The 14,095-nt window shown below is 42.5% G+C and overlaps 1 protein-coding gene across 1 annotated transcript in view; it reads right to left on the bottom strand.

The window, feature by feature from the left end:
* The window catches only part of AIG1 (androgen induced 1), a 118,881-nt gene extending 105,157 nt beyond the window's left edge, over positions 1–13,724 (bottom strand). The window contains exon 1 of the mRNA XM_031611297.2: positions 13,428–13,724. Coding sequence (XP_031467157.1) covers positions 13,428–13,568 — 141 coding nt within the window. The 5' untranslated portion in view covers positions 13,569–13,724. The remainder of the gene's footprint in view (positions 1–13,427) is intronic.
* Positions 13,725–14,095: the final 371 nt, after the last annotated feature.

Genomic DNA, 14,095 nt, shown 5'->3' on the forward strand with positions numbered 1-14,095 from the left:
CCCCCATGTAAACCTTCACGCTAACTGCCTCAGTTAGACCCACTGTGCATTCATTTTTCCCCTCTTTCTAGTTAAAAGTTGTCTCCAGGCAGAATGCGAGGATTTGTGATGCTGTCCAGGCTGCTCAATGTCTGATGCTTCTGAATAAACACCTACTGCTCACACAGGGATTAACCTCACAGTATATACTCAGCAGATTCAACATCACCCAGAATTTCTTGATTTATGCTGCACGTGCCACACAGTGCACGTACACCTCTTTCTGCCCAGAAATATGGCAATGACCCCTGTGGCTGCTGTTGACTTTGCGGATGCCCTGAACTTGGCATATACAGAGGACAGTTCTCAGGCCTGGGGCCTCCTCCTGAAGGTCAGCTCTGTGCTGCAGATGCTCTCTGCAGTAACCATCCACTCTGTGCCTCCATTCTGCCATTTAAACACTTACCTCTCTTCAGTTCTTCCTCTTCAGCAGCCTGGTGAGAGCATACTCCTTCCTATACTGTCAAATATACTACCCTGGCTCCACCATGCAAACAAGCACCCCGTCTCTCCCATCTCTTGCTCTGCAGCAAGTTGAGGGCTGCATCTTTTGCAACACTGAAGATGGAGAAGGCCAAGGCAGGATTTGGGTCTTATCTCAGAGAGCAGAGAAACTGAGGCCAAAACAGGAATCAGAGTAGAGTCAGGTTGCTACTGCTCTGCCAACAGGTAGTGGCTGCCTCTAATAAGAGTGTAATCCTTCACTCATACCTAATAGCAATCACCTTGTCCCCCACGAATCCTCCCATCTGGAGTACTGCGTCCAGGCCTGGGGCCCCCAGTACAAGAAGGACATGGGGCTCCTGGAGAGGGTCCAGAGGAGGGCCACTAAGATGATCAGTGGGCTGGAGCACTTCTCCTATGGAGAAAGGTTGAGGGAACTGGGCTTGTTTAGCTTGGAGAAGAGAAGGCTCTGGGAAGACCTCATTGTGGTCTTCCAGTATTTGAAGGGAGCATATAAACAGGAGGGGGAACGGCTGTTTACAAGGGTGGATAGTGATAAGACAAAGGGGAATGGTCTTAAACCGAGACAGGGGAGGTTTAGGTTAGATATTAGGAAGAAGTTTTTCACCCAGAGGGTGATGATGCACTGGAACAGGTTGCCCAAGGAGGCTGTGGATGCCCCATCCCTGGAGGCATTCAAGGCCAGGCTGGATGTGGCTCTGGGCAACCTGGTCTGGTGACCCTGCACATAGCAGGGATGTTGAAACTAGATGATCATTGTGGCCCTTTTCAACCCAGGCCAGTTTATGATTCAGGTTTTAAAATTTTTCTTTGATACTTCTTATAGTGCTTTGGAGGTCACCCAGGCATTTTATGCAGACTTCTGGTACACTTAATCATTTCAGTGGCTTCCTGCAGTAAATCAAGAGACATTATATTAATAAAAGATGGGGCTGTTCCAGGTCTGATTCATAATGCTGAATCCCCATCTACCTGGCTTAAAAGAGTCCTGTTAAAAGGTCAGTTTACTCTAAAGAATTCTGAATAGCAAGGATGCATCTTCTCTGTCACAAAACTCCTGCAGAAAACATACACTCAAGGCCAGCAGTCTGAGGAGTGCAGACATTGGGGTGGTTCAGAACTAAGGCTCAAAGATGTCTGGACCATAACCCAGACAAGGAGACCTCCTCTAAAAAAAACACTTAGATACGGGTATGCTATGCAAATATCTCCTTCAACAGTTGAATCCCCATTGCTGCTCTTTGTCTGTCAAATCCTATTTAGTAACATTGAGTTGCCAAACAGGCAGATACCAGGTCTTGCAGGGAAAGACTGGCCAAAAGTTGACTTTGTTTGCACCACATTCTTACTGTTTCGTTACTTGTTTAAAATATTTACTAACCCCCTGTAATCAGGGCTAATCTAATACACAAAGTAAGAGATTAAACGGTCTTCAGTGAATACAGCTGGCAAAATATTACCAAATAACAATTTCTCACCACAAATGCTGATTTGATTGTAATATAATTTTTACCAAGTATCTTAATGAAAACAATCAAGTGTTTTGTTTTCACCTGATTAGGCCAACTGCACTGATACCAGGACTTTGAAATACGTTTTCTAAAGCTCTTTTATCATGAGGAATAGTGAGATTGACTCCAAGCCTGTTCAATACATCAAGGTCTTATCTTGCAAGGTGCAGAAAATTTGTATTTCTAACAATGCAACAGGATGTAGATGTTCAGCATCACTTCCCAGACAAACTAAGGAGAAGAAATGTGGATAATACAGAGAGAATACCTTCCGATTAGCCGCCACAAGTCATGCAAAAATACCTATTCAAGATCAAATGTTTTGTGACATTTTTTCACTAGGCTGTCATGAGCATTGGTTCCAATGGCATGCCCTGTGGTGGGGCAAAAGACTCTCAGCAATGAGTGGCATCAAGACAAAACTGCTCCCATCACAACAATGCTCTCAGCCTGCAGCCCATCCCTGTGCTGGTCACAGAAAAAAGGCCAGCCAGGCAGGTTACAGACCCTCTTTGGCTACTTCTTCCAGTCAACACTTGACTATTTGGCTGACGTATCTTGAGAGGCATTCTTCAATCTAAATCACTTGCTTCAGTCAGAATTTTGTTTTTGTTAACATAGACTTTAGAGACCTGATTTTACACTTACAAGATATTATACTGAGATCCCTATGGACTTTACTGATCATGGCATAAGAGCCCAAATCTGCTATAAGTAACCACTTTGTTGATAAAGTCAAACACATAGGTCATCTATGAGTAGCAGTAACTGTTTCAGTCAGTTTATTCATTTTCCAGGGAAATGTCATGCTCCTGAGAATCACTATGGTGATAAAAGGTGTATATTCACACACAAAAAGGCGCAGAGGGAAACCAGTGTGAGGAACCAGGCAGGGCCACCCAACTTGGTCAGCTCAATGAACACAGTCAAACACTGCAGGCATTCACATTGTATCTCTGGATATATTTTCCACCAGTGGACCTTCATCTTGATCAGCAGTGAATGGAAACGGCATTAGGCTGTTGGTGCTTGCATATGAGCCAAGTGCTGTGTGTTTGTGTTAAGTCCAGTGACATGTCATGCATACAGATATATATATATATGCACCAGGTATGTGAGCTTTTGTGTGTGTCCAATGGGCTCATATTTGGCCTTGCGACTGACTGGCCTGGTGAAAGGCATGGAGCTATGGCAGGCTCATCTCTATCAGACTGCCTGGTTCAGCAGCCTCTAACAAGTACTGCTCTTCCACGCAGGTTTGAATGGTGTGTTAACACTGTGAAACGCAGATTTCCTTCTCTTCCCATATCTATACTCTGAATCACAACAGATGTGTCTGCATGCACTTCCAATACACCCAAATAAATAAAGAATAAGTACTTATATATGTTCACCTGAAAAAAGAAGTAACAACTGTAATGGCTGATAAGATAAGCAATGTTTCAAAATATTTTTTTTCATCTCGCTGAATGCAGCAGATTTCAAATCTCATAATTACCATTATAAGATGAGTTATAAGAAATTATGAAATACAATTAAAAGAACTTCAACAGTTCGTTTAAAACATATAAACTGGATAAAAAAAAAGAAAGATGTAAAATGCCAAATAAATAATGATTGCCAATTCCCTATATCATTTTGATTATTCTACTGAAACATTAATTTTTATCAAGGACATGTTTCTGAATTGGAATTTATCATAAAAGCTTGCATGGCAAACTACCAAAAAGCGACAAAATTTTAACACCATAATAAACATTAGGCTCTTGATCCACTATGTTTAACACTTATAAGCGTTTTTTTCCTGTAACAAGGATGCATAAAAGCTTGTTCAAAAACAAAAAGCAAAGCTAAAATTCTTATGTAACAACATGATTCCAAATGTGGTTTCTTTAAAGCTATTACTAGATTGAAATCAAGGTTTTCTGGCAAAAGATGACTGATTCTTCCTTGTTATGGATGTATATGGGGTGCTTTAAAAGGACATGAGAATGACACTGAGTAGGTTGGTATTTGGGATGGACAAGGTGAGAATACAAAGGACAGTGTAAGGCAGGGAACACACAGGGGAAAAAGTGTATGTGAATGAAGGGAAAAGATTGTAATGAGTACTGTGAGAATAAGAACAGAAGCACTAGACATGGAAATACAGACTGCTGGAAGACAACTGGGTGTGCAACTGGAACTAGAATACAGAACTGAAAATCAAGGTAGGTAAGAAGAGAACAGAAAGAATGCGGAAAGGGCTCTTCCTTCCTATAAGGAAAAAAAAAGAGCAAAAAATACAGAGATATTCAACAGCAAAGTGAAACTGAGGAGCCTGACTGGGTGACAAGGGACACAAATGGAAAAGGAAAAAGTGGGAGCACTTTTGTTCACAAAGCCAGCAGTGGATGAACAAAATCATCTCTTGTACACCCTCAAAGACATTCACGTTTTGTTTGTATGTTGTTGGTTGAATTTTGGTGTCAAGAAGCTCAGATTCCAAGGGCTCAAATACCCAAAGTAACAAGAGGTCCCTCCAACTTTTCTAAAATATGTCTGGATAAAATACATCTCATAATTTTAACACAACCTCATACTTCAAAGGGAACAAGACAGCTTTTAATTAATTAATTTGGCAATGCTATTTCAGTAGCTCCTACCTCAAACCATGAGAAAAAGAAAACAAAATCTAGCTTGAAATGCCATATGAGTTAATAGCACTGATGATCATCTCTGGAAATTTAGAGGTATTTAACTTCTGAAACTATACTGGCATTGAGTCAAGGAGATTTGAATATAATCTTCTATAATCATATGTTGGAATTAGAAACGATCATTAGCTTCTTAATAAATACAGAAATATCCCTTTCTAGCCCTGGTAGGTCAGGAGACAGCTAACCTGAAAGATGTCTGCTCTGCCTTGTTAGCAAGAATTTTTTGACACTAAAAAACTTGACAGTATCTGGTGCCTCAAACCATTCAAGCCATTCTATGGATGGTTTATCAACTGGTCGTCTACACTGTGTTCAGTAATAACAGTTTACTCTCAGATGCTCACAGCACATGGACACAGTAGACCACAATGTAGCTTTTACAAACACAATATTTTCATATTATGTACCACATGAGTAAATAACAATTACATTAAACATACACACCAGTGCATATCTGTCACCAAATACCCCTAATTCCTTTCAGCCTCCTGAACGTCCAGTTCACGAGTACAGTGCTGTACTTCAGGTCCACACAGTTTCCTTGATGACTCCCAAATTCTTAGGACTCACCTCCTGAGATGTACGGGAACGCAGCTAATTGTGTGCATGGGAAAATTCTCAGCTCTTGGAACAAAGCTAGAACAAGTAAACTAAGGTCACAAAAGTTGTCATAGCATCAATTTGTAAGCTTAAGTGAACAGCAAATGGGGACCTCTGCATCTGTCGGTGCATATGGCTTCTGGCTGAGGGCAAAGTTTTGCAGGCACCCTCTGGTGTGCAGAATTGTGCTAAGCCCAATAAGTTCTGCACAGAGAAGTGGTACTGTGTTGCCAGTGAGGGGGCTGTGTGCACTGGTGGGTATGGATGTGTGGGAGGACGGAACCGGGCGAGGACAAGGAAGGGAGGAAGTCTGAGGGAGCTAACACATGCTGGTTTTGCTGAGAAATACCAGCCACTTTGCATCTCCACATCTCATCTTCCCTCATTTTATCCTCATACAGGCAGTCAAATACCTAAATACTGGTTTATTGCAACACTAGGCTTGTCAGATGGTACACTCTCACCTGTTCACCCCAGTACAAAGTGTTGTCACCTTCCTTTTCTCTCCCACTTTTCCTACTTGCAGCCTTCACAGAGCTGAACCTGCACTGTCAGTTGGGCCTAAAAACGTGCATCTTCTCCACAGACAAGGGTCCTACTGCAGCGTCTCAGGATCACACAGACACACTAGCCTGAATATCAGCTGTATGAATGCTTCCATCACTTCAGACACAAGCTTGTTTAGCATTTCACAGAGAAAACACTCCTTTTGCATTCATCATTTTATAAACTTATACAGTAGCATTAAAAGCAGCTTCTTCTTCCTCTTGCATCTGAAACAAGTACATTTAGAAGCATATGCCACCTGCGCTCTGCATGTGAAACACCCACAACTACTTGAATTCTAATAATACTAGCAAAAATAATAAATAACAGTTTGCTACTTATGTGCTGCCAGAGCCAGAAGCCTTCAAGACACCTGAAAAAAATATATGCAAATAGAGCATAAAGAACTAGGTTTCAAAAATACATACAGATACAGACAGCACTGCTCAAAACCAAGAATAAACCAAGAGCTTCTTAACAGAGTAAAATTATTTTATAACAAAATTCCTTGCTAAGTCCTTATCCAACCAACCCAAACAGTCTGAAGTATCTAGAAGCTCTTATGGAGGTAAGCTTCAGTCCTCTTAAACTGTTTCACTTTAACTAATCCATTGTGCTATGCTTCATAAGACAAGCTAGCAAGGAATTAGCAAGGGATTTGACATTCTATTCTCCTCCACATTCTGTTCTACTTTATCAAGTCACTGGTAAAAAAACAGTAGTACTAGCTTTGTTTTAAAATATCCTCTAAGCAGTCCTAAAACACCTTGAAACAACCAACCTAACAGACACCTGTAGCAAAAATACCTGACCTATGTCAATTGCATGCAGATTTGAGTGGAAATTATGATATAGTTGCAACTTTTGGCAAGTATTTGTTTGAAAAATCCTACTGTAAACAAGATTCTTAGAAGAACAGATATTTACCGTGTGAGCATTTCCCTACTTGTAGACACAGTGATCAATTTCATATATTTTCTGCAGACTAAGGAAATAACAACTACCTGCAACAACTTCCACCATGCAGTTCTTTGTACAACCTCAGGCAGACCTAACTGCAAAGATTCAGGAAGTATTTGAGTTTATTTATATTTGTAACTCAAAACAAAAAGTTTGCTATTTTCTATATTAGTTAAACCATTATTTAAAAGATTATATAGGTCTTCAGTACGACTGAAGAAGGTCAGTCTCTCAGATTTATTTATTGTATAAGTTTCATTAGCCTCAGAAGTATAACATGAATATAATGTCAAAAATGCACATATTCTTTAAATATCTGATTACAGATCTGTGTTCACAGGAAATCAGTATAGCTCAGAGCCCCAGCTTTGAGTTCAGCGTATGAATCCCATGAGATACGCCAGATGTGCTGTCATTGTTTAAAATTATTATTTAAAATATTAAATAACATCATCATATGGAGACATGCAAGAGTAACTGAGTTATCATTATTCCTATAATAAAATTATAAAGAAAAACTTTCAGCTGCATGCAATGTATATAGGATTTTTTTCAAAGGGAAACAGAAAACCTACTACACCAACTGCATGAAGTTGTCATCGTTTGAACTGTTCTGGCAAAATCATACACTTTTCACTGCTTTATAGTACTGTTAACATAGTACTGTTACCTATCACTTACATACTCCAAGTCATAAAATAATATTACTGTCGTTAGTTAAATCTATCACCATAGTAAGTGATCCCAATTTGTCCTCTCTTCCACTCTCCTCCCTTCCCCTGCCAACCCTGCTGCCAACATAAATATTTCAAGACACACATAACATTCCTAAGAATTCCCTAACTGAATGTCAAACGTACTTTTGTCCAATTGTAAAATAAAGACATGCTAATGTAATGTGAAAACTGAACTCCTTGATACAGTGCTCCAATTCCACTCAATTTGTAACAGTGCTACCAAGAGCAAACGGAAAACATGAATATGAAAAGATGATCTTACTACATTTTCATTACTGCATAATGGCATTCACTACACATCACTGTTTCTCTGACTTGTTTACAGCCTGAGAGTGAAAAATAAGGCTTTAAAAAACACACTTATTAAAAGATTCCCTTACGCATATCATCATTTTTTCTCTCAAAAACATCAAGGACCATTAAGAAGTCTCACCTGGTTATTTCTCAAAAAGCAATCCTTTAGTTTCTTTCTCTGTAAACTGATAAATACTGGTGATTGTATTCTGTGCCATAGTAAAAACACAGAGATATTTAGGCATGGTGATGAATCACCTCTGGGATTAATACATAATAGTATTTTACATTTCTGTAATCTTTTCACGCAGAAGCCATAAAACACTTGACAAAGGTGGGTGACTAGCAGGGCAACTTCACAGATGATGAAAGAGAAGAGCAGAAGGTGAAATTCATTTCAACAAAGGAAATCCTGGAAGAGTCATATAATTATATTCCATAGACTGTGGAACATGTTTTTTCTTCTGTCCTCTATGTTGCAGTAAGTTTAACCCATACAGTCAGTGAAGAAACTTGCTCCACACTCAACAGAAGCCAGCCAAGCAGTCAAGAACACAAACTGCCTCTTGATCTCCAGATATCAACTAGAAATTGTAGCAGCTCAAGAAATGCAAGAGTTTACAGCATTAAATAAAGAGGAACTCACAATATCTAACAGGTATGGTGAATACATGCAGGATAATACCACACAGAGTATATATGATAACAGTATTAAATGTGTAAAGTATTTGATTATATGGGTAATGAATGACAAAAAAAAAACAGTGTTACTTTCTAAACTCTGCTTTACCTCAAGCACCATCACCCGGAGGCTGGCTAATCAACTTACCCTTCCTAAGTTGTGAGATTCCATTTCAGAAATGATTTCAAGCCATCTGCAGTCGGGACTTCCAAGTTCAGCATCAGAGAAGCACAAACCCATATTTCATTAATATTAGTGTAAGGGTCTATGTACTGTAATAGTGTGGCATGAATGAAGGCACTGTGATTTCATAAGGTAAGCGATACACCTATTGCTAATGCAAATTTGCCTAATTTTACATTGGGCAATGGCTATCCAGCCTGACTACAGTCAAGCTGACTTCTGATTTTTACGTAGGGAAAAGACTGACTTCTGAATATTCTGGCCATTGACATTTACTGGTCATCTAATTTCCTATTAACATAGCTATATTCAGGGAGGGCACAAATCATCTGTAATTTTAGCTATGTTTTGTTAAGCAGTTATCTATTTTATCTAACAACTTCACCTCACATAATTTAATAACAATGCACTAAGAAATAAAAGATAAACGGCAAATCTGGAAATTCTAGTTTCTAGTGCTATTGGTGATACCATGAAAATTTTCCAAAGGCAAGAAACAAACTAACTTCTGATGATTTAATGAACTTAATGAAACTTAATGAAACAGTTACTACAGAAAAATGCAATGCATACCACCAAAAGATGATTCAACAGCAAAGCTTATACCAGTTGTTTTGCAGAAACTCAATCTGCTAGGCAATGTATAAAAGTAGGTATGTAGACAACTTGTAGACAACTTCTTTCAAAGGAAAAATAACAGTATATGACCAGACATAAGAAAAACGAATTCCTGTTCAGCTTTGGCTGCCCTGAATTGAGAGGTATGAATGCCCACCCTAACGTTCACCCTGTTATTCAAAACAGGGACATTAATCATAACACATAACACTTGAGTCTGCTTCCAAAAATATCCTCTTGCCTTTTGTCTCTCTATCGTGGTTCAATCTGTCAGAGGGCCCTCATGATTAAAGACCCCGCACAGGATTTTGTTAATGCAAGCCTACGGATGTGCAATAATGTCTTGGTTTATGCCCACTTGTTTAAGGAACAAAGTTTCCACAGAAATTGCACAATAAAAATTAGAATTTATTTAGATCAGGAATCCCTTATTAATAAAGAGACACATATTTATGCCAACTGTAAGCTAGTTTTCTGCTAATTATCACACAAATTCAAACACATAAAATAAAAGTAAGTGGTCTTCTTCGGTACCCAAAAGTTCCACTTCATTCCAGAATATAAAATCTGTTTATTTTTTGCTTCCTCTCGTGACAAAAACAAAAGAACCAAGAGTAACAAAACTTAATCCTCACAACAGTAAGGATCCTGACATTTTAGAAAAGTTGACACAAAGGACCCCCCTAACAAGTGTGTATTTATAAATGCACGTGCATGGTTGCAGTGCAAGCAGAATGATCCACTTATCTTTAATTTAGCTTCAAGCACTTACAGAGCTGAAGGAATACCGGTTGCCCAAGGAGGCTGTGGATGCTCCATCCTTGGAAGCATTCAAGGCCAGGCTGGATGTGGCTCTGGGCAGCCTGGTCTAGTGGTTGGCGACCCTGCACATAGCAGGAGGGTTGAAACTCGATGATGATTCGTGGCCCTTTTCAACCCAGGCCATTCTTTGATTCTATGGTAAGTAGGGAAAACTCCTGCAAGAGTTAATGAGCTGACAAATCTGTTACAAAAAGCCACTTTGGACTGGCATCTTTTTCACCTCAACTTCCACTATGAGGCTCAGCACCAAACCCAGGGAACAGGGAAGCAATCTACTGCTGAGGATCAAAATATAGAGCCTGAGTCTAACAAAGGCAGCTTTATAAGAGATTTTAGACAGCTGTCTCGGAATATCACACCTGAATCCAATTCTTTGCTGGGTTAGTTCACAGGAACTACCTTTGCAGCCTGGTTTGTACAGTGAGGCAAAACGGAAGCAATGTGTAATTTTGAAGCAGTCTGAATATTCACTTCAGTAATTTAATCCCAATAACAACTCTCTTGGCAACAGTTCTTTGCCTCTTCATACCTGTCTCCTGTTTTATAAATGATAAAAGTGATTCTGGTCTCTTTTCAGAAGTTTTGGAATCCGCTGATACCAAGCAAACATCCTGACCATTTTTTGAATAAGTGGGGTAAACATCTACCACCTTCACACACCAGGGAAGTCTGAGGTGGAGGAATGATCACTGTGAGCAAGAGAGAGCAGCATCACCAATGTGCTCATAAAACATACTTTCGATACATTCTTCACTCCAGTACATTGCTTCATTAATCAGAAGAATATGGATATTTAAGGGAACGTTGCTACTGCAAAGAAACTGAGTCAATAACCAGAACTACAGCAGTTAAAAGAAGCCATCAGTAGCACTGACTTTCTTTTGTAAACCAAGAACAGGAAAGATTAAGTGGGAATATCAGCATTCAAGAAAATATTATTTAGGTATGAACATCCAAAATACTATGGACAGAGACAGGCTTTAGCTTTGTATCAGACAATCTTCTCTTAATGCTCAACTTCTATAAACAGTATGAGTGCCATTCAGATTCACACATACATTTAGAGTATTTTATTCTATCTTGTGCTTTAGACTCCAAGCTACTAGTTTTTCATAATTAGATTCAAAAGCATATTACACCCAGATAACTGTAAATAATTTCACACAGAACCTCTGCAAAGCCAGCTACGTACATATCTGAGATTCTACTGGTGCTGAGAGTGGAGTGGAATGTCCCATTACAAATGGACAGGTGAAAAAAATTCACATAATTTTTTAGATGTAGTTGAAAAGCTCACTTTTCTCAAAAAGTGTAAACCATTTCTGGAAATAGAAAGAATTTCTACGTGTTTCTATGATGTCAAATATGAAATCTCTGCTTGCACAGGTACAGTCTGTAGCAGGAATATGTCTGCCAAGACTATGGCATGGCTGATATTTTGTCTAGACAGCCTTCAAATAGGACTGACACAGGAACACTGCACATGGTCAAGAAAACTGAACCTTATGGAAGAGCTTGTCAACACAAAGCCAGCACAGGATTCTGAAAGTGTGCCTAACATCCTCCAACCACACCGCCTGGTATCCTCCTCAGGAATCAAACAGTATTTTGTTTCTTCATGTCTCCCCGCTACTCTCTTATTCTGAAGAAGCAAAAACAGTGAGGAACTCATAAGCTTTTCTCCTATAAGACTTGGTAACTATGAGAAACACATGCCAACTATTAGCTAAGGGACAAAAAATGACTAGAGATGACTAGCTGTAGTTGATAACTGTTCTAGACATTTCAGAATGCAGCATATATTCACCTTGACCTTTTGAGTCACATCAGAAGTAGCCTGAACCTGAACCATGTGTATGCTTTGACAGAAAAGCCAACATGAACTTTCCACAGAGAGCAGGCCTTTGCAGAAATAACTAATATCATGAACCATCAAACATTATTTTCACAATCTGACAGCCCTAATATACTTAATCCTCAAGCAACTGTCAGATCTAGAAGAACAGAGAGTAAGAGGAAGGAGATTCAAACCAAAACCATGGGCTTTGAGCTTTAGTTGGTTCATGTTCAACTCAACAGTCAATGAAGACAAAAGTCCACCCTAACTTACTGGGGTTTGCCATTAATTTCTATCAACTGATATCACTGACAGAACTGTTCAGCAGCCCAAAAGGATAAAAAAGCCAAATTTAGACATCAGTTTGCCTTCCAGGAAAAAAATCAAGTCTTAATACACTCTTTTAAAACAGCAGCAAAAGCACTGCTGAGAGATGCAGATCCCAAGGACCCAACCAATGTTTCACACCCAACACAGAAATTATCCCGGCTAAATACAAAACACAGTAGTTGTTTCTCTCTGAATGAAATGCAGACCTAAAGGAATCCGAGTTTGATCCTGATGCAAGATTTCCACGTTCCACCTGCTAGGTTAACAGTGTTTGAGTTGGGCTGCCAAACTCACCAGCTCAGCCTACTGACCAGATGTGAAGTGCACAGGCAGTAGCAGTAACACAGAACGTCCGACTACGGAATGAAGTTTTAAGAGAGCCTTTGTTCTACAGGAGATATTGTGAGACTTTTCTGCAGCTATGGAACGGTAACGTTTCTCATCCGATTACTCTGTAGACTCGCAGAAAAGAGCACCGTTTGGTTGAGGTCCTAAGCGCAAGCAGCCATCCAGCTTCTGAACCAAGGACGGAACGTCTCCTCCCATCTCTGTCCTTCCCCCGCTCCTCCCATTCCCACCACAGCAACACTGCTACGAGGCCACACAGGCGCGGACACGGGGGCAAAAATAGCCCCCAAGCAGCAGGCGCGGCTCCCGCTGCCGTCTGCCATACGCGTGCGGCCCGGATACTTATGAGCAAGCGCAACGAAACGCCTCTTGTTCCATGGGCGGTAGTAGCGTGCGTCTGGGACCCGGGCTGAGCGGATGGCGAGCCGAGGGGCCCTGCATCATTCTCGCACGCACACCTGCCGCGGAAGGGCCAAAGGGAACGTGACGCGTTCTCTTCTGACGGCGCACGGAGCAGCACCGTGCTGCCGGCCGCCACCAAAGGCCAAACCCCCAGCAGCACCTTCCCCGCGGGGCAGCCCCTCGGCTTTAGCCGTGTCCGTCACCGGCGGCCCCGCAGCCCCGGCACGTCCCCGCCGTAAGGTCACCGCCTGGCGCCGCCGTCGGGCCGGGCCGCCTCCGGGGGCCGCGAAGCACCGGGCCGGGCCGCTCCGCGCGGGCAGCCCGAGGAGGGGGCAGGGCCGCGGGGGCACTTACCAGGTCTATGAAGGTCAGAAATTTCCAGCTGCCTCCATAGGTCTGATGCGCGGGCATGTCAATGGCCTTGTAATTGCACAGGATGGAGCAATAGGACAGGAGGATGGCGGCGCGCAGCACCTGGCAGGGCACCAGCGCCATGTTGCACGCTGCAGGGGCGGCCTCGGCGGCGGCGGCGACGGGCTCGCAGCCAGCTGCACTTCCGCGAGTGCCGGCGTGCCCGGCTGTCCGCGGGCCGGGCCGGGCGGGACGGCCTCCCAGAGCCGGGCCGGGGCGGAGCGCGGCGGCTGCGGGTGCCCGTTGGGGCCGGGCCGGGCGGCGGCGGCGCGGGCGGCGGGGTGGGCGCGCTCCCGAGCTCCGTGCCCGGCCGTGCGGGACGGGGCCGCGCCGCTCCCGAGGGGCGGTGGAGGCGCGGGGCTGCCTCAGGTGGGCCGCGCGGGTGGCGCCGCGCCGGGCGGGGAGGGCTGCCGGCCTGACCCTGCCGGCCGGGTACTGCTCTGGGCGGGTCGTAGCGTGGGAACGGTGCCGCTGGAGGTGAGCTCTTCGTGAGTGCTCTTGTGCCCGGGTTTGCGGCCTCGTTTCTGGCCCCGGCTTCCTGCCCGTTGAGAAGGCAGGGGATGCTGACAGGGCAGGCTCGGAGCTTCGTGCTGGGTCTGAGGAGGCCCCGA

This window comes from Phasianus colchicus, chromosome 2 (assembly GCF_987193195.1).
Source record: "Phasianus colchicus chromosome 2, bPhaCol1.hap1.1, whole genome shotgun sequence".
In the NCBI taxonomy this organism is placed as follows: domain Eukaryota; kingdom Metazoa; phylum Chordata; class Aves; order Galliformes; family Phasianidae; genus Phasianus; species Phasianus colchicus.